At 48.9% G+C, this 23,684-nt stretch overlaps 4 protein-coding genes and 7 non-coding genes across 11 annotated transcripts; all 11 read right to left on the bottom strand.

The window, feature by feature from the left end:
• Positions 1 to 1,685: 1,685 nt before the first annotated feature.
• LOC149357829 (uncharacterized) lies at positions 1,686 to 2,876 on the bottom strand. The gene has a single exon (XM_089576673.1). It carries the CDS (start codon positions 2,874 to 2,876, stop codon positions 1,686 to 1,688), a length of 1,191 nt encoding a protein of 396 aa, XP_089432799.1.
• A 2,075-nt stretch (positions 2,877 to 4,951) lies between these two features.
• On the bottom strand, positions 4,952 to 5,033 carry TRNAS-GCU (transfer RNA serine (anticodon GCU)). The gene has a single exon. It is a non-coding gene; the product is annotated as a tRNA-Ser (tRNA).
• A 5,010-nt stretch (positions 5,034 to 10,043) lies between these two features.
• On the bottom strand, positions 10,044 to 11,217 carry LOC149357827 (uncharacterized). The gene has a single exon (XM_089577976.1). It carries the CDS (start codon positions 11,085 to 11,087, stop codon positions 10,146 to 10,148), a length of 942 nt encoding a protein of 313 aa, XP_089434102.1. The 5' UTR covers positions 11,088 to 11,217; the 3' UTR covers positions 10,044 to 10,145.
• Positions 11,218 to 11,643: 426 nt separating this feature from the next.
• Positions 11,644 to 11,725, bottom strand: TRNAS-GCU (transfer RNA serine (anticodon GCU)). The gene has a single exon. It is a non-coding gene; the product is annotated as a tRNA-Ser (tRNA).
• A 53-nt stretch (positions 11,726 to 11,778) lies between these two features.
• LOC149357825 (uncharacterized) lies at positions 11,779 to 13,337 on the bottom strand. Its single transcript, XM_089577975.1, has one exon. The coding sequence runs from the start codon at positions 13,335 to 13,337 to the stop codon at positions 11,826 to 11,828; it is 1,512 nt and encodes a 503-aa protein (XP_089434101.1). The 3' UTR covers positions 11,779 to 11,825.
• Positions 13,338 to 16,054: 2,717 nt separating this feature from the next.
• Positions 16,055 to 16,136, bottom strand: TRNAS-GCU (transfer RNA serine (anticodon GCU)). Its single transcript has one exon. It is a non-coding gene; the product is annotated as a tRNA-Ser (tRNA).
• Positions 16,137 to 16,332: 196 nt separating this feature from the next.
• TRNAS-GCU (transfer RNA serine (anticodon GCU)) lies at positions 16,333 to 16,414 on the bottom strand. The gene has a single exon. It is a non-coding gene; the product is annotated as a tRNA-Ser (tRNA).
• A 1,497-nt stretch (positions 16,415 to 17,911) lies between these two features.
• On the bottom strand, positions 17,912 to 21,358 carry LOC149357822 (uncharacterized). The gene has a single exon (XM_089577974.1). It carries the CDS (start codon positions 21,333 to 21,335, stop codon positions 20,151 to 20,153), a length of 1,185 nt encoding a protein of 394 aa, XP_089434100.1. The 5' UTR covers positions 21,336 to 21,358; the 3' UTR covers positions 17,912 to 20,150.
• A 227-nt stretch (positions 21,359 to 21,585) lies between these two features.
• Positions 21,586 to 21,667, bottom strand: TRNAS-GCU (transfer RNA serine (anticodon GCU)). Its single transcript has one exon. It is a non-coding gene; the product is annotated as a tRNA-Ser (tRNA).
• A 196-nt stretch (positions 21,668 to 21,863) lies between these two features.
• Positions 21,864 to 21,945, bottom strand: TRNAS-GCU (transfer RNA serine (anticodon GCU)). The gene has a single exon. It is a non-coding gene; the product is annotated as a tRNA-Ser (tRNA).
• Positions 21,946 to 22,141: 196 nt separating this feature from the next.
• Positions 22,142 to 22,223, bottom strand: TRNAS-GCU (transfer RNA serine (anticodon GCU)). The gene has a single exon. It is a non-coding gene; the product is annotated as a tRNA-Ser (tRNA).
• Between the last annotated feature and the right edge of the window lie 1,461 nt (positions 22,224 to 23,684).

The following is a 23,684-nucleotide window of genomic DNA, read 5'->3' as shown; positions in this document are numbered from 1 at the left end:
CTTTGTAGAAACTGGCGCTTAGTCCATCTGGGCCAGGTGCTTTTCCGTTTTGCAATTCATCTATCGCGGATTCAATTTCTCCGACACTAATTGATATCTCAAGGCGCACCTTCACTTCATCCTCAAGCCTTGGCAATAGGGGCAGAAAATGAACCAGAAATGCTTCATCCATCTCCCGCTTATTTCCGAGAAGGCCGTTAAAGTGGTCCATTATAACCTTCTGGATAACTTTCGTGTCGCTAGAAACTTCAGCCCCGTGTCTTATCTGCGCGATTTCTTTCTGGCGAATGTAACGCTTTTCGTCGGACAAAGCCCGTTTGGTAGGCGTTTCACCAGTCCAAAATTTCTCAGACCTAGAGCGAATGACGGCTGCTTTGTACCTGCCTGTGTCTATTTGTTCAAGCTGGCTTTTTACTTCTCTCAATTCTTTCAAAAAAAAGGTCGGGCTCAGAACTTTCCATGTAGGTCAGGAATTTTAACTGCTCATTCAATTCAGTTTCCTTTTCTTTCTCTTTATGCTTATTAAGACAACTCTTTTCCATTGCTTTACGTTTCACCCATTCTTTGAAATCTTCCCACTGAACAGCCAAGCTGTCAGTCTGCGTCTCTAGTAAGCTGTGCAGTTCATTTGTAGTTTCATTTATGAAATCTTAGTCTTCCAACAGCTTAGCATTAAATTTCCACAAGTGCCAGTTAAAGGACGTATGTTTCTTTTTTTCACCAAAGGTTGCGATTACGAGGCAGTGGTCGCTGAATGCAACAGGCTGAACATCATAGTCCATGCAGAGATGCACGAGTTCCGCAGACACATACAGCCTATCCAACCTAGCATGGCTGTCACGCTGGAAATATGTAAATAGCGAGGACTATTACCGTAAGTAAACATTTCACCGATGTCTTCTAAGCAATGGTCACGTACAATACTATTCAATAATTGAGCACTTTTTTCGCGCACCGGCAGGCGCTTCATACGGTCCGCCGCTACACAAACACAGTTGAAATCACCCAACACCAGCAGGGTTCTGTCACAAACAAAATAATATTCAAGGCGATTGAAAAACTCTTGGCGTTCGGCTTCAACGTTTGGTGCATACACACAGATAACTCGCCAACACACTTTAGAAAAAGTAAAATCAACGACAAGAAGACGTCCACTGGTACAAGCGAAAACAGACTCTACAATAATGCCTAGATTGTTGCGCATAAAAATAACGCACCCACCCGAGGTGCCAACAGAATGACAAACACAAACATTGAAAACTGGACGAAAGTGGGACACCATACGATCAGTAGCTTCCTCACTTTCTATTTTCGTCTCCTGTACAGCTACTATATCAAGCGCGTTGTCAGCAAGTAGACGATTCAGCTGACATTGGCGCCTCCTTGCACAAAGGCCTCTGACGTTCAAAGTTGCTGCGCGCAGAGCTGTATCTATTCTCATCGCGATGCACTTGGAATAGAATGCCATTGAGGTACAGCGCCCACTCTACAAAACTGTGCAACATTTTCTAACTCACAGTGTGCAGTGTACATAGTAGTTGATCCAGGAATCCGAGTGCTGACGTCGGGAAACCACACGAATGTCCCTCGCCAGCCTTTCCGGACCCAAGGCACACTATCTGCTGGGTACTTCCCACCACAACAAAGGAAAAAACAAAAACAAAACACGAAACCTCATTGAGCAGCTACGGAGGCTGTTTCCCCGCCTGCCGGCGTTCGGCCGAGATGTTCGGCGGGGGCTTCAACGTGGAGCGTCGAATCCCCGATGTTTTAGGCGGCGGCTCATCACCACCCACACAAGGCAGCGGCTTCTCTCCGACGCTCTCATCATGGGAGCGTTTCCCGGCTGGAAGACCGGCAGCTTCCTGGCTGAAGTCCATGGCATCGGTGCTGATAGCCTCCACATTCTCCGGAGATTCGGCCGCGGCTTTCGTCACGTCTTCCGCCTCGTCAACACTTCCTTGCTTCGGTTCAAGGCCCACATCTCCACTAGGCTTTACAGTACTGCTCGTCGTCGAACTCTTTTTCGATAGAGGCGTCAGCGAAGGCGCCTTTTGAGTTAAAACTTGGCCAGTTGCCCTGGCTGCCTCCTCTGCATCCGCCTCGTCCATCAGCAACTCAGATGAGTCTTCACTGTTCCCGGGACCGGCAATGCTCGCGTAACTGCGAGCACACTGGCCGTCTTCATGCCCGAACCGTCGGCAGGCACCGCACCGAGGGACCCGACACTCTTTGCGGATATGGCCTGTACCTCGACAGCGGAGGCACAACGGAGGCCTGCCCGGGACGACAACCAGCGCTAGCTCCCCGCCGACGTTGAGCTGATGCGGCAAGTCGTCAAGCTTCACGCCAGCTTTTAACTTCAGTGTGATGAGTCTGGTGGTTGAGCCCTTCTCCGACACGCCTTGTACTCGCCAGCGCTCTCGGGCCACTTCAGAGACTTTTCCGTACGGCGCGAAGGCGACACGCACGTCCTCGTCAGGCACGTTGTAGAGCAGCCAGTGCAGCTTCAAACGCACGTCCTGGTTCGCAGGGTCAATCACCAGGCAGCGCCGTTCTTTCACACGAAGTTCGCCGATGCTGGCAATCTTCTTCACTGTTTCGGCTTCTTTGAATGTGACGGCCCAGACATGGCTCATGTGGTACGCCCCCAGGGCGATAACGTCCGAGATCAAAGAATGCTGAGCCAACGCGTCCCGGAAATCTTCCACCCGATACGGGCGGGCCGAGATATCCGCGTGCAAAAAAACTGTATTCAAAACGTAACGCCCTGTAGGCAGCCCTGGTAAAACAACCTGATACATACTTTCTTGTTCAGCAGACCTGTTACCGCGGCCAGACACGGCCGCTGAAGCCGCTCCAACGGAGCCCTGCATCCTGCGTCCGTTCACTGGCGTGGCCGGAAGCAGAATCCACCGCTCGGCCACCTCGCCGCTTTTTTTTCTCTTTATTTCCGGTATTCACATATACACACAAAACAAACCGGAATCACCAACTAAGTTAAAAACGACCGCACACCTTGTGCGGACGTACTTAAAAGTCCTTCATCGACAATAACGGTTCCAAACGTGACAGCCCTTCTGGGACACATTCCTGCAACTTTTGCTCCTCAAAAAAGTTTTATGCTTTCTCTAAAATACAGTCGTGCAGGTCTTACATCAGGATCAGCGTGCCGAACCGCCATTCTGCATTTCCAAATACTATGCAGGCACATTAACATAATCAAGTCAAAAAGGGTTCCGTCATCACTTTCTATTGGTAAGAAACGAATTCCATAGGCGTCGAGTGGAAACTCTTTTTTGATGGTACGCTGGAGCACATCCCAGAGGAACACAGCATCCCAACACTGCAGGAAAACATGCTCAATTGTTTCTTCTTTTCTGCATATTATACAATGTGTACCCCATGGAACAAAAAAACCCCTTTCGACCATCCACGGTTTTACAGTGAGAGTTCCCGTATGGAGTTTAAAAAAGAAGGACTTTACACTAGCTGGGATTGACATTGCTTTCACGCGCTTTAAAACGTTCTTCCCAAGGCCTGCTCTGTAAAGAGACCGATATAACGGTACGGGTAGAAACACATCGCAGAGATCTTTATAGAGCTTTTTCCCATTGACTTCGCTCACATATTCAAGTGAAAACCGTGTTGACAGAAACCTGCACGAAATCACGACTTCACGCAGAAAGCCATGGACGCCGCCAGGCAAACTCCCGACGGGTACAACCATATTAGGCAGTTGCATCCCCAAGCGAAGTTGACAGATAGTACGTAAGAAAGGATGATTCACATCCCTGAAGAAAAAGAAGCGATTGACCACTTGTCTCAAAAACAAATGCGCCAAACCAAGTCCTCCATTCCGAACTCGCAAAAACAAATTAGTGCGGCTTGTTCTTTCCCAAGATGATGCCCAAATGAAAACGGCGAACACGCGATGAAATTTTTGTATGTTTACCCTTGAGCAATGCAAGACTTGGAGGGTGTACCAAATTTTGCTAACTAAAAAAATGTTATAAATTGTGGCTTTCGCAAACATCGACCAATTCCACCCATTCCACTTATTTGCTCTATCTCGAAGATTGTCCACTTCTCTCCTCCAGTACGATTCATTATCCTTGTAACAGTCGAGGGGCACACCCAAGTATTTGAGTGGAGTTCTAACGAAGGTCATGTTGCCAAAAGTGGCTGGAGTCGCCGGCCAATCCCCGTGCCAGAATCCCAGGCACTTAGACCAGTTTACAGCGCTACCACTAACAGTACAAAACCTTTTTACACATTGGACAGCATGCGCGACACTATCAGTGTCGGCGCAGAACATCGCTACATCATCTGCGTAAGCCAAGAGACGGACTTCCGCTTCCTGCAGTTTGAAACCACGTACACAATCACTCTGTATGACACTTAAACAAAGGGGTTCAATGTACAAACAAAACAACAGCGGCGAGAGGGGGCAACCCTGGCGCACCGAGCGCTGGACTTGGATGCGCTCTCCCACCACCTTGTTGATAATTAGCCGCGTTGAGCAATCCCGGTACGCCATGGAAACCCCGGCTCTTATAATTCTACCGACATTTACATAATCTAAAACACTCAACAGAACATCATGAGGCACCCTATCAAACGCTTTCTCCAAATCTATTTGGAGCATTGCTACACGCGTACCCATTGCGTCGCAACACTCGAGTATACTTCGCGCTATGTGTATATTTGTTGAAATCGTCCAGCCTTTAATTCCGCATGTCGGCCACCTCGCCGCAACGGAGGCACCGGCCTTCATAATTGCAAGCAAAGGCACCAGGTTTCAGAATGCCGCAATTAATTTCTCAACTTTGCAAAATAAACAGCAGTCACAGTTCTGTCGCTCTGTTGCTGCATCCCGCTGTGCCCTTCTTCGTGCTGCTAACGGCAAATGAATTTGTATGGGCAACAAAAAAAAGAGTCGGAAAAGAAACGACGAGGTTGGGACTCGAACCCACGCGGGCAGAGCCCAATGGATTAGCAGTCCATCGCCTTCACCGCTCGGCCACCTCGCCGCTTTTTTTTTTCTTTATTGCCGGGCTCCGACACGGTACACAAACACAAAAGAAAATTTACATTGTACCCCTTTCAGGTGGTACTCACACTCAACCGTCTGCTGCAGGCATCGCATGCTAAAAGTCATTTAAGGACACCAAGGGCTCTACCCTCGAGAGCCACTCAGGAACGTGAGCACCCGTTTTCTGTATTTCAACAAACCAGTGCACACTCTCGCGGAAGTAAATTCGTGCAGGCCTCGCATCCGGTTCACAGTGGTATCCAGCCATTCGTGAGCGCCAAATAGCGTGGAGGCCCAGCAGCAGTATTGCATCATAAGGCACTCCCTCTTCGTTCTGTAGAGGGAGGTACCGTATTCCATACGTATCTAGAGGCAAGTCTTTCTTCAGCGTTCTTTGCAAGACGTCCCAGAAGTAGACGCCTTCCCAGCAGTGCAAGAATACATGATTGATTGTCTCTGGCTTCTTACATATCAGACAATCTGAACCCCAAGGAAGAAACATTCCCTTTTTCTCCATAAATGCTTTGACGGCCAGTGTTTGTGTGTAATCTGAAAAAGAAGCATTTGGCTGCTGCTGGTACCTGCATTTTCTTCACCCTCTTCAACACATTACCGCCCTGGCCTCCACGGTATGTGGCCCTGTACAATGGTTCAGGCAGAACAACATCTCGTAAATCCCGATAGAGTGTTTTCTTTTTTACAGTCGAGAGGTACTGCTGCGAAAAACGAGCAGCTAGAAATCTAACACTCATAACCACTTCTCTGGTGTATCCAAAATACGACCTTGAATGTTATCTGTTCCAACAATCCATTCCGGTAATGCATGGCCCAGCCTTACTAGACAGATTGTGCGCAAGAACGGGTTACTCGCGTCGCGAAAGAATAAAAATCTGCTGACAATTTGGCGCAAAAACAGATGGCCGAGCCCTAGTCCTCCGTCTTTTACACTTCTGAACAAATTTGTCCGGCTGCATCGTTCCCAGCTCGAGGCCCAGACAAACACTGCAAAGATGCGGTGCAGTTTCTGCACGTTAACTCGCGAACAGTGCAGTACCCAACGTTTTTAGATCTCTTTCAGTTTGCAAGCTCCCCCGTGCCGCGCCCGAGAAAGCGGCCCCCGTCCGCTTCCACTCACCACGCGGCGCTGCTGTCGCTGTCGGCCCGGAGGCGGCGGAGCGCTCGCGCTTGGCAGTTGCTGCGACAGCCTGTTCTCATCCGCGATAACATTGGGAGCGAACACGTCGAACTCAAATTTGCTGTAGTTTTGGAGCTGTCACGTTGAAACTTCAGCCTCATGGTTAAAGAAATGTTTCACCTGGCTAGTAAGGGTGAGATAAAGAGCAGGCTGATGCCAGTTCGAGCCGCCGCGGTGGCTCAGCGGTTACGGTGCTCGGCTGCTGTCCCGAAAGACGCGGGTTCGATCCCGGCCGCGGCGGCTAGAATTTCTTTGGAGGAGAAATTCTAGAGGCCTGTGTACTGTGCGATGTCAGTGCACGTTAAAGAACCCCAGGTGGTCCAAATTTCCGGAGTCCTCCACTACGGCGTCTCTCATAGCCTCAGTCGCTTTGGGACGTTAAACCCCATAACCCAACCAACCAGCCAGTTCGCAAAAAACCAATCGTTTGCATTGCGCTTTATCGCATCACGTTTGCGACGTTTAGCGCTGATTATATGCGTATGTTGGAGTAGAGCTATCAATATTTCTTCGGGAGAATGCACGAAACATTAATGAAAGGATAAAACTAGCGATGTTCCGCTTCTAGATCAGTCATGAAATTCCGCGCTATATTATCAACGAAGCACCGCACATGCGAGCAGCATTTTGCACGTTCTTTAGAATTCCAATTTCAGAGAACACAAGTATAAATGCAGACACACTTAGCTGGATGCAGGGAGGGAATAACTATAGAAGAGCTTTTTATTTGCAATGATAGCACAGACAGGAGCAGCGTACTGCACTTTCATTTCTAGAATGTTAATTTCATTGAACACAGACAAGCATTAAATGCAGACACACTAAGTCGGAAGCACGGAGGGAATAGCTACTTGAAGGCGAGCTTTTTTATTTGCAATGACAATATTCCTCTGTTCTCTAGCCGACGGTTCACGTCTCTCGCCTAGAAGTGGATGCGTGTCACTATGACAAAATGCAGCACTTGGCATGTAAAAGTGGCCATATGCTCTGCACATCCAAGCCGAACAAGGTTTTGCAATTCAAGCTCGTCTAGCAGCTCCCAAAAAACGTCCCTTTCAAAAACGGGACCTTCTTTCAAAGAAATCGGGATTGCTTTGTTTACAATGTTGGTAAACTCTAGCATCTTTTTGGTGGGATGCTTTAAGCACCCTTGCCTGAAGCTTTTGTATACTGGAAGATAAGTGTCACTGTAAACAACTGGCACAGGACAGCTGATATCTTCCATGCTGATATCTGCTGGCTCCTCCAAATCAGTCGGCGGCGACCATGGCGTAGACGCGAAGTGCCACGCTGGTCGGGCAAACAGCGTGGCGAGCGCCACCGCACGGAAGGAAACGGAAAGGCGACAATCCGCGCACCGCAGCTTTCAAACTGAAAGGGATCTAAAAACGTTGGCAGTACCTGCATCACGTACCACAACTTGCTGATGAAGAATAAGTTGCACACTGTAGCTCTGGCAAATGTAGATAGCCTAGCCCCTTTCCACTTGTCAGTTTTTGCACGGGTGTCTTCCAGCTGCCTTTTCCAATGCGGTTCGCTATCTCGATAACATTTCGGTGGGACACCTAAATACTTCACTGAGGTCGTTACCCAGGACACATTCGCAAAGTTAACAGGAGTGGTTGGCCACTCACCATGCCAGAAGCCAATACATTTGGCCCAGTTGACTCGACTTCCTGTCGATTGACTAAATTGCCGAACACAATCAATGGTCTTCCTTATGCTCTCATAATCAGTAGCGAAAACAGCTACGTCATCCGCATAAGCCAGCAACTTAATTTCTGTCGCTTGTAACTTAAAACCTTGAATACCGTCATTCTGTATTATGCTCAAACACAGGGATTCTATGTATACCCCAAACAAAAGAGGGCTTAGGGGGCAGCCCTGGCGCACCGAACGCTTCACGCTTATGGGGGCCCCCAAACTCTTATTTACTATTAGTCTCGTTGTGCAGTTTCGGTACGCCATGGCCACTCCCTTCCTGATGACTGACCCGACATTCACGTGATCCAAAATTAAAAACAAAAGTTCATGTGCCATGCAGTCAAACGCTTTTTCCAGGTCTAACTGAAGGATAGCAACAGGACTGTTCGTAATATGACAACACTCAAGAACACATCTTGCTTTATGAATATTAGACACAATAGAACGACCTTTGATGCCGCACGTCTGATGAGAACCAACTATCACATTCATTACGCTTTGTAACCGCCTTGCTAGCACCTTCATGAATATCTTGTAGTCCACGTTCGTAAGTGAAATCGGCCTGTAGGCTGTAACATGCTTTAACTTTTCACTATCTTCCGTTTTCGGAATTAGGACAGTGTAAGATACGCCAAAGGAAGGAGGTAGTGCTTTTAATTCATATGCGTCATTAAAGAGTACCGTTAACAAAGGAGAAATGTCTTGCTTAAAGGCTTTATAGAAAGCCGCACTTAAACCGTCTGGTCCAGGCGACTTACCCGAGTTTAAATTTCCTATTGCTGTTTGCACTTCGGATTCAGTAATTGGTGCCTCTAATCTCTGTTTCTGTTCGTCATCTAATCTTGGCATCGCTCCTAGAAACCTTCCCTTGAATGTGTCGATGTCTACGTCGTATTTTGCGAAAAGCGCCTGATAGAATTCAGCAAAAGCTTGCTTTATATGCGTTTCGTCATCTGCTACGACACCTCCCCATTCAATTTTATCAATACTATTGCGCTCAGCCCGTGCTTTTTCCATGCCCAATGCTCGTTTTGTTGGTGTTTCACCGAAAACCGCCTCTTCGGCTCTCGCACGCACCAGCGCACCGCGATAACGCTCTTGTTCCATAACTTCAAGCTTTTGTTTAATTTTCTTTACGTCCTCAATCCACTTACCAGGAGCTTTACTCTCCTGCTCAATTAGTTTCCGCAGCAGTTCTCTTAAATCCTTTTCCTTTATTTTTTCCTCTTTTTTCAAGCAGCTAGCCTTTTCAATTGCGTATATTTTAATTTGCTGCTTACATAGTTCCCACTGCTCCCATAACTTTTGTCTTGAATTTGGCTCTACTTTGCCAATTTCTTCTTTTATATTGTCACAAAAACGTTCACACTTTAACTGCTTATCACTAAATTTCCACAAGTCCCAATTAAAAGCATTGTCCTGTTTTGCTGTTCCTATCCTACACTGTACCAAACAGTAGTCCGAGAAGGAAACAGGTGAAACCTTGTAACTGTTGCATTTTGGCAGCAGGTCTACCGCCATATAAATACGGTCTAGACGTGCGTGACTCGTACGCTGAAAGTGCGTGAATTGCACATCCCGCTCACCCTCTAAACAGTCAGCCACATCTTCAATATTCCATTTTTCCACTAACTCGGACAGTCTTTCGGTACTTATGTCTCTGAATATTCTATCAATTGTTTTGTCACGCGCAGCCAAGACACAGTTGAAATCACCCATGACGATCATTTGCCTTTCGACAGTGAAGTACTCCTCAACTTTTCCAAAAAAGGCTGCCCTCTCGTCAACTTTGTTAGGTGCGTAAAGGCAGATTATTCTCCACTCCACATTCATGTAAGCATAATCAAGCACAATAAATCGTCCATGAGAACATGTTGCATAAGCCTGAACAACCAGGCCCGGCAGCTTTTTGACGAAGAGCACACACCCAGCCGACGTTCCAACTGCATGAGCCACTACTGCGTAATACCTACACGTGAAACGCTGCACCATGCTCCCGGTCTCTTCCTCCCCGTCTACTTTAGTTTCTTGTACCGCCAAAAGGTCAATGTCACAGTCTGTTATAAGTCGATATACTTGACTCTGTTTTCTTTTCCCCGCCAACCCCCTTGCATTAAGTGTGGCTATTTTCAGACAACATAGCGGAGCCATTTCGACAAAAAGGTGTAGAGACCGAGAGCATGGCGCTTACCTCTCACGTCCAGCGTATCGCTAGACGCTTTGTGTGACGCCAGGGTCCTCAGGTCGGTCGCCGTGGCCTTGCCGCAAAGGTGAACTTGCGGCGACTGGTCTTTCAGATGAAACGTTGGGGCGCGGCTTGAATGCAGGCCTCCGGGCCTGCGCAGCTTTCGTTGGAGGCTCCTCTGCAGTGGTGGTAGTATCGTTGGTCCCTTCGTTGAGAGTCAGATTGTGAGGGCGCTTGACGGGAGCACTAACGGTCGCCATGCGGCTGTCGCCGTCATCCCTGCCCTCGTCGCTGCACATAGGTTCGGGCACCTCGGTTTTTGAAGCACCTGCAGATCCGCCGTCCCCTGCCGTCTCGGTCTCCGCGGCGCCTGGAAGTTCAGGCTCCTTCCCTTGGTCGCTGGGCGTCTCGGTGTCCTCCGCGGAAGCAGGTGAGGAGACGGTGGCTGCTGCTACCTTCTCCGCTCCCCCTGCCCCCTTAGCCGCCTCCTCAGCTTCAGCGGCATCCATTTGCAGCTCAGCCTTTTCGTCCTCCAACGCAGCTCCCGTGGCCGATGCGTAGGTGCGAATGCAATCAGCCTCACGATGACCGAATCGCTTACATTTCTGACAGCGAGGAATTTTGCATTCCCGCCGTACGTGTCCAGTGCCGCGACAGCGCAGACATTGCATTGGCCTACCAGGCACAACCACAAGCGCAAGCTCTCCCGCCACCCTCAGCTGATGAGGAATGTCTTCGACTGTTACGCCTGGCTTCATCTTCAATAAAACAGTCCTTGTAGTAGAGACCATTTCAGTCATTCCTTGAACGCGCCACCTTTCGCGGGTCACTGCGGTGATCTTTCCGAACGCTGCAAATGCCGTTCTGATGTCCTCGTCATTGACGCCGGGCAGCATCCAATGCAGCCGTAGTTTGACGTGCTGGTCCTCAGGGTCGATGATCATGCACCGGCCCCCTTTCACTTGCATTTCCTTCACGGCGAGCAGCCGCTTGGTTGCCTCGGGAGTGCTGAGGGTCACCGCCCATACGTGGTTAACCTGGTACGCCCCCACCGCTATCACGTCAGGGAGAGTTCCGTTCTTGACCAGGGCATCACGGAAGTCTTCGACTTTGAAAGGCCGCCGTCGCACATCGCCATGAAGAAAAACAGTGTTTAACACCAGCCGTCCGGTAGGCAAAGTTGGCAAAAGAACCTGATTCTCGTTATCAGCAGTTTCAGCAATCCTGTTTCCGCGGCCGGCACGGGCCGCAATCGCTGCTCCAGTGGAGCCCATTCTACAAGCGTCCGTCACGCTCGGTGGCCGCAAGTAGAATGTGGCCACCTCGCCGCAACGGAGGCACCGGCCTTCATAATTGCAAGCAAAGGCACCAGGTTTCAGAACGCCGCAATTCATTTCTCAACTTTGTCAAATCAACAGCAGCCACAGTTCTGTCGCTCTGTTTCTGCGTCCCGCAGTGCCCTTCTTCGTGCTGCTAACGGTAAATGAATTTGTATGGGCAACAAAAAAAGAGTCGGAAAAGAAACGACGAGGGTGGGACTCGAACCCACGCGGGCAGAGCCCAATGGATTAGCAGTCCATCGCCTTAACCGCTCGGCCACCTCGCCGCTTTTTTTTTCTTTATTGCCTGCTAATACAGTGACAGGTCACACAAATGAATACATACATATATACTGAATAAGCACGTTAGCATGCGATGCGGGTATTTCAAAATTTCTTCAGACACACCAAGTCATCAAGGATGGTAACCCACTCAGGGGGTTCATTTTGTGCACGATACACTTCTCTAATATATGAAACACTTTCGATTAGGTTATCGCGCGTAGATCGCACATTGGCATCTGCGTGCCGAAAAGCCATTCTCGTCCTCCACAAGCTGTGGAGGCCCAGGACCATGAACATATCAAAAGGTATCCCTTGATCGCTTTCAACTGGCAGAAATTGTATTCCATAGGGTGTTATGGGGAGATCTTTTTTTAGAGTGCGCTGCAAAATATCCCAGTGGAAGACTGCGTCCCAGCATTCAATGAAGGCATGTTCAATTGTTTCCGGCTTTTTACACAGTAAGCAATCGGTTGTCCAAGGCACGAATATTCCTTTCTGTTCCAGCCATACTTTAACGGGGAGTGTGTTTGTGTGCAACTGGAAGAAAAACGTTTTGGCCGCCGGTCTTAAAGGCATCCTTCTGACTCGCTTCAGTACATCTTTACCTGAGCCTCCAGAGTACACAGTCCTATACAATGGGGTGGGCAGCATGCTGTCAACTAAGTCCGCGTACAGTTGTTTCTTTGACACTGAGGACAAATGCTCCAAAGAAAAACGTGCACAAAGTATTCGAAAGGAAGCAACTACTTCTCGATAGTAGCCGGTCACTCTTGTACTGGCAACATTGGATGTGGAAACAACAAACTCAGGCAGTGTTTTTGCCAATCTCGCCTGGATGACTGTACGGAGAAAATCGTTACTTTCATCTCGCAGGAAGAAGAATCGCGATACGATCTGTCGTATAAACAAGTGTGAAAGCCCTAGTCCACCATCGCGAACTTTGCGAAAAAGGTTTGTACGGCTGGTCCGCTCCCAAGTGGAGTTCCAGATAAAGACGGCAAACACTCGGTGCATCTTTTGCACATTTATACGAGGCATGAACAACACTTGCATCATATACCACACTTTGGCAATCAAAAAAACATTGCACGCTGCCGCACGCGCGAACACCGATAATCCGCGACCCTGCCATCCTTTTGTTTTTTCCTTCAACTCTTCTGTTTGTTCACTCCAGAACTGCGTCGAGTCCCTATAGTGCTGAAGGGGCACCCCGAGATACCGTGCAGGCACTGAAGTCCACTGTATACCCGCGAAATTGGCGGGTGTCGTATTCCAGCTCCCATGCCATATTCCCACACTTTTTTCAAAGTTAATCTGGGCACCGGTATAGCAACAGAAATTTCTGGCAATGCGCACAGCCTCTAGTACGCTTTCTCTGTCCTCGCAGAAGACTGCAACGTCATCTGCATAAGCCAGCATTTTAACTTCAGCGGCGTGCAGTCTAAAACCACGTATGTTTGCATCAATGATGACTGCCCTACAGAAAGGTTCGAGGTATATGGCAAAAAGGAGAGGAGACAAGGGACACCCTTGCCTCACAGAGGAGCGGACTAGCACCCTTGAACTAAGACACTTGTTGATGATAATCTGCATTGAACATTCTTCATAAGCCATTTTGACACCTTCTAAAATTATGCTCCCAACATTACAGTGCTGTAGTATACTGAAAAGCACCTGATGCGAGACCCGGTCAAAGGCCTTCGCAAGGTCAAGCTGTAACATGGCCACTCGGCCCTCAAGGGCATCACAACATTCTAGTACACTTCTTGCGATGTGGGTGTTCGTTGAAATTGTGCGCTCTCTAATGCCGCACGTCTGATGTGGCCCTACTAGCTCTTTAATTACCACTTGTAATCGTCCAGCTAGTACTTTCATAAAAATTTTGTAGTCTGTATTGGTGAGAGATATCGGTCTTATGAGCCTACAAGAAGGAGCTTTTCTGGATCATCGGTTTTTGGAATCAGCACTTTGTGTGATGTCCGGAATGAAGGAGGGACTTTTTTAAATTCATACGCTTCTGACAGAAGTTTATGCAAAATGCACGCCAATTCTTGACTGAAAGCTTTGTAAAAAGCTGCGCCTAGGCCGTCCGGCCCTGGCGATTTGCCCGACGGCAGCTTCTCTATCGCTGTTTTGATCTCGCTCACACTTATTGGCATTTCTAGGCTGTCCTTAACATCGTCATCCAGTCTTGGCATTCCGATCATGAAATCGCTGTCGAAGCCTGGCTCGAGGCGTGTGACATTGCCGAACACATCGCGATAATGGTCGATAAAAGCATTCTCGATCACCGCGGGATCTGACGTCACTTCATTTTGGAAACGTATCTGCTTGATCTCGTTTCTTGACGCCTGCCGTTTTTCATCGCTCATTGCGCGCTTGTTCGGCACCTCACCCATCCATAACCTTTCACTACGAGAACGTATGACTGCAGCCTTGTATCGCTCTGTATCGATAACTTCTAGTTCATGTCTCACTTTCTTCACGTTCTCAGCCAATTGATCGTGGTCAAAGTTTTGTACGTTTAAAAGAAATTCCAGTTCCCTTTGCAGCTCTTTTTGCTTCTGCAGTTCTTCGTGCTTCCGGCTGCTTCCTCTTTCGATTGCAATGAGCTTAACTTGGCTCTTAAATTCCTCCCATGCAGTCCGAAAGGTTTCATGCTTCGTTGTCAGCATCTCTGTTAATTTTCCCTTAACTCTGCTTGAGAACAGTTCATCATCAAGAAGCTTTTCATTGAATTTCCACATGTCCCAGTTAAATCGTGTCGTCTTAGCTTTTTCCCGAGTGCGAAGCTCACCAAGCTATGATCTGTGAATGATAGTGGTGTGACACTGTAACTGTTACATAGGGGCATCAAGTCTAGTGAAATATACACTCTGTCCAACCTTGCTCGGCTCTCTCTCTGATTGTGTGTGTACTGCGGAAGCATACCGCCAGTGAAGACTCGGCCCACATCTTCTAGGTTGTGCTCCTCAATTAGTGAGCTCAAAAGGAGAGCACTTTTGTCACGAACATGTGCACCTCTGAATCGATCCTCCGCAAAACACACACAGTTAAAATCACCGAGAAATATGACAAAGCGGTCACACTTTAAGTACTGCTCAATGTACTCAAAAAATACCATTCGGTCATTCACATTGTTAGGAGCATAAACGCATATGATCCGCCACAAGGATTCAGAAAAAGAAAAATCTACAATAAGCATGCGGCCAGTTTGGCAAACAGTCATACTCTCTTCAATAATGCCAGCACTCTTCCGTATCATCAGTGCGCACCCGCCTGACATGCCATTAGCATGGCATACACACACATTATAATGCGCGGTAAAAGGCGCCTTCCTTGGGCGCCGGTCCTGTTACCGACGCGTACGTCCTTTCACACTGCGCTTCGTCATGGCCGTACTGACGACAAAGCGTACATTTCGGGACGCGGCAGTCACGTCGAACATGACCGGTGTTTCGGCATTTCAAGCACAACGGTGCTCTGCCAGGGACAACAACCAAGGTCTGCTCACCGGCGATACGAAGTTGGTGGGGCAGGTCTTCCATGGTGAGACCCGTCCGCAGAACCAAGGACACCACTCGCGTTGACGATGATTTTTCTTGCACGCCGTGAACACGCCATTTCTCCCGGCAAACGTCAATCACCTTTCCGTAAGGTGAGAGGGCTGTTCGTATGTCGTCGTCAGGCATGTTGTACAGCATCCAATGCAGCTTCAATTGCACCGCCTGGTTGGCTGGGTCGACCACAATACAGCGATGCTCCTTCACTTTCATGTTCTTGACGCTTGCGAGCCTCTTGACGCCTTCGTCGCTCTTGAAGGTGATTGCCCAAACGTGGCTCATCTGATACGCCCCAAGGGCGATAACATCGGGCAGTAGGCCTAAGCCCGCCAGCGCATCGCGGAAGTGCTCCACGCGATACGGCCTGGCCCGCACATCAGCATGCAAAAACAACGTATTTAAAACAATACGGCCTGTCGGCAGTTGAGGCAGCAACACTTGATATTCCGGGTCTTCAGTATCAAAAATCCTGTTACCGCGGCCCTGCTGGGCCGCTGAAGCCGCTCCTACGGAGCCCTGCATCCTGCGTCCGTTCACGAGCGTGGCCGGAAGCAGAATCCGGCCACCTCGCCGCAACGGAGGCACCGGCCTTCATAATTGCAAGCAAAGGCACCAGGTTTCAGAACGCCGCAATTCATTTCTCAACTTTGTCAAATCAACAGCAGCCACAGTTCTGTCGCTCTGTTTCTGCGTCCCGCAGTGCCCTTCTTCGTGCTGCTAACGGTAAATGAATTTGTATGGGCAACAAAAAAAGAGTCGGAAAAGAAACGACGAGGGTGGGACTCGAACCCACGCGGGCAGAGCCCAATGGATTAGCAGTCCATCGCCTTAACCGCTCGGCCACCTCGCCGCAACGGAGGCACCGGCCTTCATAATTGCAAGCAAAGGCACCAGGTTTCAGAACGCCGCAATTCATTTCTCAACTTTGTCAAATCAACAGCAGCCACAGTTCTGTCGCTCTGTTTCTGCGTCCCGCAGTGCCCTTCTTCGTGCTGCTAACGGTAAATGAATTTGTATGGGCAACAAAAAAAGAGTCGGAAAAGAAACGACGAGGGTGGGACTCGAACCCACGCGGGCAGAGCCCAATGGATTAGCAGTCCATCGCCTTAACCGCTCGGCCACCTCGCCGCTTTTTTTTTTTCTTTATTGCCGATTTTGACGTACAAATCAAGAGGTTACAAGAAATAAAACATGGCGGCCACACTTCGGCCGACACGACTTTAAAATTTTTTGAGCGACATTAATCCATCTAGTACAGTTATCCATTGTGGTGGATCAGGCAGTGCGTTGTACACATTTCTTAAGCGCACAACGCTCTCAATGAAATGTTCGCGAACCGGGCGAACAACCAAGTCCGCGTGTTCAAACTGCATTCGTGTTTTCCACACCGCGTGGAGGCCCAGGACCATAATGAGGTCATAAGGTATTTCCTCTGAGGGATTCACAGGCAAGAAACGTATGCCGTACGGATCCAGGGGTAACTGTTTTTTTAAAGTTCTTTGGAGTACATCCCAATGAAAGATCGGGTCCCAGCAGTCTAGAAATACGTGTTCTATTGTTTCGGGTTTCTTGCATTAAAAGCAGTCAGTGTTCCAGGGAATGAAGAGTCCTTTATCGTGAAGCCAGGTCTTAACTGGGAGGGTGTTTGTATGTAACTTGAAAAAGAACGATTTGGCGGAGGGTAGTATAGGCATTTTCTTCACTCTTTTTAGGACGTCCTGTCCTGGGCCACCGCGATGTGGAGAACGGTACAAAGGTACAGGGAGCATGACATCTACAAGGTCTCTGTAGAGTTTTTTCTTTGTAACGGTTGACAGGTACTGCTGGGAAAAACGTACATTCAACAGCCTATACGATAAAACAACTTCATGCAGGTATCCAGTCACCCTTCCGCACATATTTTGCACAGACGAGACTACGAATCCAGGCAGAAGTCTATACAGTCTTACTTGTATAACTGTGCGCAGGAAGATATCATTCTGATCTCGTAAAAAAACAAAGCGTGCCACAATTTGTCGCAGAAACAAGTGAGCCAGGCCAAGACCTCCTTTCTTTACAGGCAAAAACAAATTCGTTCGACTGGACCGCTCCCAAGTCGAGGCCCAAATAAAAATAGCAAAAACCCGATGCATTTTTTGAATGCTCATCCTCGCCGCACACAACACATTCATGACGTACCAGATTTTTGATATCAAAAAAAGGTTGCAGACAGTGGCTCTAGAAAACATCGACAGTTGCTTGCCTTGCCACCCGTTCGCCTTTTCTTTAGCCATCAAGGCTTGATCCCTCCAGTACGGTTCAGGGTCGCGATAATTTCCGAGAGGCACACCAAGGTACTGCGTTGGCACCATTGACCAGGTGAGCCGACAAAAGGCTTCTGGTGTGTCCACCCAATTGCCATGCCAGAAGCCATGACTTTTATCCCAGTTTATCTGGGCTCCACTCGCATCACAAAACTTCTCGACGACATTAGTTGCCTCTCTAATGCTATCTTTGCTGGCGCAGAACACCGCGATGTCATCCGCGTACGCCAGAATTTTGACTTCGGCAGCCTGTAGTCTGTAACCTGTTATGCGCGCACTATGTTCCATCGCCAGACAGAGTGGCTCAAGATAAGCGGCAAACAGCAGTGGTGAAAGGGGGCATCCCTGCCTCACCGACGAGAGCACGCACAAGCTATCAGTGAGCTCACCGTTAACAATAATACGCGTTGTACATTTTTTGTACGCCATCGTGACGCCTTCCGTAATCACACTGCCCACATTCGTGTGTTCAAGTATGCAGAGCAATGCCTTGTGCGAGACACGGTCGAAGGCTTTTGCCAGGTCAAGCTGCATCATCGCGACGTGATCGCCCAGCGCATCGCAACACTCGAGCACGCTTCGAGCCACGTGCACATTCGTCGCGATAGTGCGGCCTTTAATGCCACAAGTCTGGTGTGGTCCAACCAACTTCTTAATAACGCCTTGCAGTCGCTTTGCTAGAACTTTGGTGAATATTTTATAGTCGACGTTAGCAAGAGTTATTGGGCGATATGAGCCTGGCAACAAACGTTTCTGAGCATCATCACTCTTCGGGATTAGCACGATATGCGAGGTTGTGAAGGACAAGGGTAGTCTTTTCTGGTCATACGCTTCGCTAACAACGTGATAAAGAACTTGGGCAACCTCAGACCGGAAGGTTTTATAGAAAATGGCCCCTAAGCCATCCGGCCCAGGTGCTTTCCCGACTGCCAGCTCATTTATTGCGCATTCTATCTCACTTGGTGTGATTGGTTGTTCTAGCTGTGTCCTTACTTCTTCGTCAAGCTTTGGCATCAACGGAAGGAATTCTTTTTGGAAACAATCTTTAAGGTCCCGTGGATGGCTTAGAATTTCTTTAAAGTGCTCGGCAATCGCATGCTTAATTTCATTTCTGTTAGACGTGACGTTTTCACCTATAGCTAGTTGGCGGATTTCTTTTTGACATGCGTATCTTTTTTCATCTGAGAGAGCCCGCTTGGTTGGCATTTCTCCCGCCCACAGCTTCTCGGACCTTGATCTCACTACTGCCGCCTTGTACTTCTCCGAATCTATCCGTTCAAGTTCAGTTTTCACTTCCTTTATTCCTCTAACACACAGACCAGGTTCGACATTCTCCATACTAACAAAAAACTGCAGTTGCTGGCGAAGCTTTGTCTCTGCTTCTTTCTGATTGCGTCGAATTGCACTACTTCTTTCAATAGCCATTGTTTTTACTTTCTGCTTAAAATCTTCCCAACGAATGGCGTAACATTCTGGCTCGCTTGCAGTCAAATTTTTCAGTTCTTTCGTTACAGCGTCGACAAAAGCTTCGTCATCCAACAGCTGCGCATTCATTTTCCACAAGTCCCAGCTAAAGATTCGTTTCCTCTGCGTCTTTCCAAAGGCGGCCGTTACCAAGCAGTGATCGCTGTATGCGATGGGTTTCACTTCGTACTCGCTACACATTGGTATCAATTCGGCAGAGACATATAATCTGTCTAACCTTGCATGGCTGTCTTGCTGGAAGTGTGTAAACTGCGGACGAGTACCGCTGGCGAAAACGCTACCAATGTCTTCAAGGTCATATTCGTGCACAAGTGTATTAAGAAATTCTGCACTCTTGTCACGAACACGCGAATGTTTTGCGCGGTCATCAACATTGCAAACACAGTTAAAATCGCCTAGCAGTATTATCACTTTCTGACAGTTTAGGTACGCCTCAAGCCTTTCAAAGAATGCCCGCCGTTCCATGTCAATATTCGGCGCGTATACACAGATGACGCGACACTCCAATTCGCCAAAGACGATATCAGCGATTAAGAGGCGTCCACTGTCACATGAAAATACTGACTGCACGCAGATTCCAAAGTTGTTGCGTATGAATATGGCGCAACCACCTGATCCACCAATCGCGTGAGAAATACACACATCGAAATGAGCACGAAAATTGGACACCATTCGGTCGGTGAGCTCCTGGCTCTCAATTTTTGTCTCTTGGATTCCCACTATATGTAAGTCATTATCTAAGAGAAGGCGACTAAGCTGACATTGTCGTCGTCTTGCTCCAAGGCCCCGTACGTTTAACGTCGCTACCCGTAGCGCTCTTTCGATATTAACCGCCATGGCTACACGGTAGAATGGTGCCCATTACAATAGCCCAAGGGTCTGTGGTCATCATACTGTGGCGATAAGCGCGTCGAAGGCCAGGAAAAAAAAATAAAACTCTAACCAACAAAAAAGGACAGTCCAAGTAAACTTGGCACCTCTTTCCAAGCCCGAACACGAAAAACGAACCGCTCATGATGAGGGCCATGGCGTTTACGGAAACCCCTCCCAACCCACCTTAGCTAGACAAACTAAATTTACGGGGGCGGTTTACCCGCCTGCCGCGAATCGACCGGAATGTTCGGTCGCGGCTTCAAGGTAGACCTCCGCATACCTGGGGCTTTGGTGGGTGGCTCGTCTCCGCCCCCGCCGTCCTCCTTCGTCCCAACGCTAAGGATCTTGTCGTGTGGTCGTTTCCCCGCCAGCAGGCTGGCTGAAGCGCTAAGGATGTCCATAACCTCGGGTTCTGAGGTGCTGGGAGCCGCTTCATAATCAACTGAGGTTTTCAGCTCGGCGCTCGGAGCTGTCGAAGAATCCTGCGAAGGCGGTTGATGCTGCTCTGCAGTAACCGCTTCGGTTCCGGGTTGCTCCTGCTGCGGCAGTGGAATCACCGTATTTTCGGCAACCTCCGTTCTTGCACTTGCCACCGATGCTGCATCGTCCATGTCCGCCTCGTCCATGAGCAGGTTTGAGGCGTCGTCGGTGGTTGTCAGTCCTGTTACGCTGGCATACGTCCGCTCGCACTGGCTGCTCTCATGACCGAAGCGTCGGCACGCACTGCACTTGGGGATGCGGCAGTCGCGACGAATGTGGCCCGTGCCACGGCACCGAAGGCAGAGCGGAGCCCTGCCTGGCACGACCACGAGGGCCAACTCTCCGGCGACGCTCACCTGGTGCGGCAGGTCGTCCAACTTTACGCCCGGCTTCAACTTCAAGGTGACCAGTCTGGTAGTTGAGCCCTTATCTGCTAGGCCGTGCACCCGCCACCGCTCTCGGCCGACGTCTGTGACCTTCCCGTACGGCTCGAAGGCAAACCGTACGTCGTCGTCGGGCACGCTGTGCAGCAACCAATGCACTTTCATGCGAACGTCCTGGTTGGCAGGATCAATTACGATACAGCGGCACTTTTTCACCAGCAGCTCACCCATGCCGACAATCTTTTTCACCGCATCTTCGTCCTTGAAAGTCACCGCCCACACATGGCTCATGCGGTAGGCTCCGAGGGCAATCACTTCCGGCAGGAGCGATAACTCGGCGAGCGCATCGCGAAAATCTTCTGCCCGATACGGGCGGGCCCTAACATCACAGTGTAGAAAAACGGTGTTCAAAACAAAACGCCCTGTTGGCAAACTAGGCAAAACAACTTGGTACTCATTGTCTGAAGCAATATTCCTGTTACCGCGGCCCTGCTGGGCCGCTGAAGCCGCTCCTACGGAGCCCATGACACACACGTCCGTCACGCTCGGTGGCCGGAAATGGAATCCGGCCACCTCGCCGCAACGGAGGCACCTGCCTTCATAATTGCAAGCAAAGGCACCAGGTTTCAGAACGCCGCAATTCATTTCTCAACTTTGTCAAATCAACAGCAGCCACAGTTCTGTCGCGCTGTTTCTGCGTCCCGCAGTGCCCTTCTTCGTGCTGCTAACGGTAAATGAATTTGTATGGGCAACAAAAAAAGAGTCGGAAAAGAAACGACGAGGGTGGGACTCGAACCCACGCGGGCAGAGCCCAAAGGATTAGCAGTCCATCGCCTTAACCGCTCGGCCACCTCGCCGCAACGGAGGCACCTGCCTTCATAATTGCAAGCAAAGGCACCAGGTTTCAGAACGCCGCAATTCATTTCTCAACTTTGTCAAATCAACAGCAGCCACAGTTCTGTCGCTCTGTTTCTGCGTCCCGCAGTGCCCTTCTTCGTGCTGCTAACGGTAAATGAATTTGTATGGGCAACAAAAAAAGAGTCGGAAAAGAAACGACGAGGGTGGGACTCGAACCCACGCGGGCAGAGCCCAAAGGATTAGCAGTCCATCGCCTTAACCGCTCGGCCACCTCGCCGCAACGGAGGCACCTGCCTTCATAATTGCAAGCAAAGGCACCAGGTTTCAGAACGCCGCAATTCATTTCTCAACTTTGTCAAATCAGCAGCAGCCACAGTTCTGTCGCTCTGTTTCTGCGTCCCGCAGTGCCCTTCTTCGTGCTGCTAACGGTAAATGAATTTGTATGGGCAACAAAAAAAGAGTCGGAAAAGAAACGACGAGGGTGGGACTCGAACCCACGCGGGCAGAGCCCAAAGGATTAGCAGTCCATCGCCTTAACCGCTCGGCCACCTCGCCGCAACGGAGGCACCTGCCTTCATAATTGCAAGCAAAGGCACCAGGTTTCAGAATCCCGCAATTAATTTCTCCTCTTTGCAAAATGAACTGCGGCCACAGTTCTCTCGCTCTGTTTCTGCGTCCCGATGTGCTCTTCTGCGTGCAGCTAACCGTAAATGAATTTGTATGGGCAACAAAAAAGGGTCGGAAAAAAAAAACGACGAGGGTGGGACTCGAACGCCATTATAGCGCTTGGAGGCTAGTTGGCACGACATTATATAAACAAAAACAGCGCAAATCATTGGGCATACAAAAGAAACTGCGCTAGCCCAGTGCGCTTCCTCTTTGTGTCCTGCCCTTTGAGCAGTCCTTATAATTAAAAAAAAAGTGCCAAAAACGTAAATACAACAACTCTCGCTGTAAAAGCTTTTCGGGGTTGTTAAGACGGGGTTAGCGCCGACATCAGCGTCATCGGCTTGGCGTCGTAACGGACGAAGTAGAGATGAGATGTTGCGAGGAAAGAAAGAGCTTCACGCACAATGTTTACATGACCCGCGTTCAGTATTGAGAGACAGTACAGGACGATGGTGCTGTGTATTGGTCATTTTTACAACCAAGAGAGGGCGCTTAAATCATCCAACAAGGAAAGGAGGTTTGTGATCTTTCTTCCCCTCATGTTGCTGAGAAGGGGAAAACCTTGGCGACCGTGATAGAATGCAGAACGTGTTCAAGAGTCGAACTTGCTCGATCGTATTACTCGAAGACAACTACAGGAGTGTTCAACTCTTTAATTACACGTTAAAAAAATAAAACAGAACGGAAGAACAACAAGAAGAAATTATTTACAGATTACTGCCTCGCAGATCGACCTGACGATACCTGCCACCGGTTCCCCCAAAGCAGAGTCTTTTTATCCCTATGTACCCGTCCTCAGTGGGAAAAGTAAACAATTGGATAATTTCTTAATTGTTCGTTCAATGAATGCTTGGGCACAGGACGACAAAGGAAATCAGACATGGGAAAGAAGATAAGCCTTCCCCATTCAGCACTACATATGTAATTGCACTCTCCACAAGCTTATAGCGAACATCCTCGATTGAGAGAGAGAGAGAGAGAGAGAGAAATCCTTTAATGAAAAAAAAAATTAGCAGGTGTTTAAAAATCACTGGTAGGCTACTGTGCGTGAGGAACGGAGTTCGGGAGATAAATATGGAAGAAGAGCGGTGAGGATAAGGTAAAAGAAAAGAAATGAAAAGGGAGACGATAATATGCGGCCATTAAATGCATACTGAGGCCATCGGCGAGTAATCATACGTTACGCATGAAACGATGAAGTGCATAGTCCGACAAATGTGCGAGTACTGTTCACAGCGTGAAGAATGCATGAGGGTAACATGCAAGGTGAAATGAGAGCTTGTCAATATGTTCAATTGATTTAAATATGCAAACAAAAAGTTCATTACTTGACCCTGTTGCCTAGGG

The sequence above is a fragment of the Amblyomma mixtum genome, chromosome 3 (genome assembly GCF_055824585.1).
Source record: "Amblyomma mixtum isolate Tamu chromosome 3, ASM5582458v1, whole genome shotgun sequence".
NCBI classification, from domain to species: domain Eukaryota; kingdom Metazoa; phylum Arthropoda; class Arachnida; order Ixodida; family Ixodidae; genus Amblyomma; species Amblyomma mixtum.
This window is presented reverse-complemented; position numbering and strand designations above follow the sequence as displayed.

Coding starts and splice junctions, on each gene's coding strand:
- LOC149357829 (XM_089576673.1), bottom strand. CDS start 2,876: ATGCAGGGCTCCGTTGGAGCGGCTTCAGCGGCCGTGTCTGGCCGCGGT.
- LOC149357827 (XM_089577976.1), bottom strand. CDS start 11,087: ATGCAAGTGAAAGGGGGCCGGTGCATGATCATCGACCCTGAGGACCAG.
- LOC149357825 (XM_089577975.1), bottom strand. CDS start 13,337: ATGGCTTATGAAGAATGTTCAATGCAGATTATCATCAACAAGTGTCTT.
- LOC149357822 (XM_089577974.1), bottom strand. CDS start 21,335: ATGGGCTCCGTAGGAGCGGCTTCAGCGGCCCAGCAGGGCCGCGGTAAC.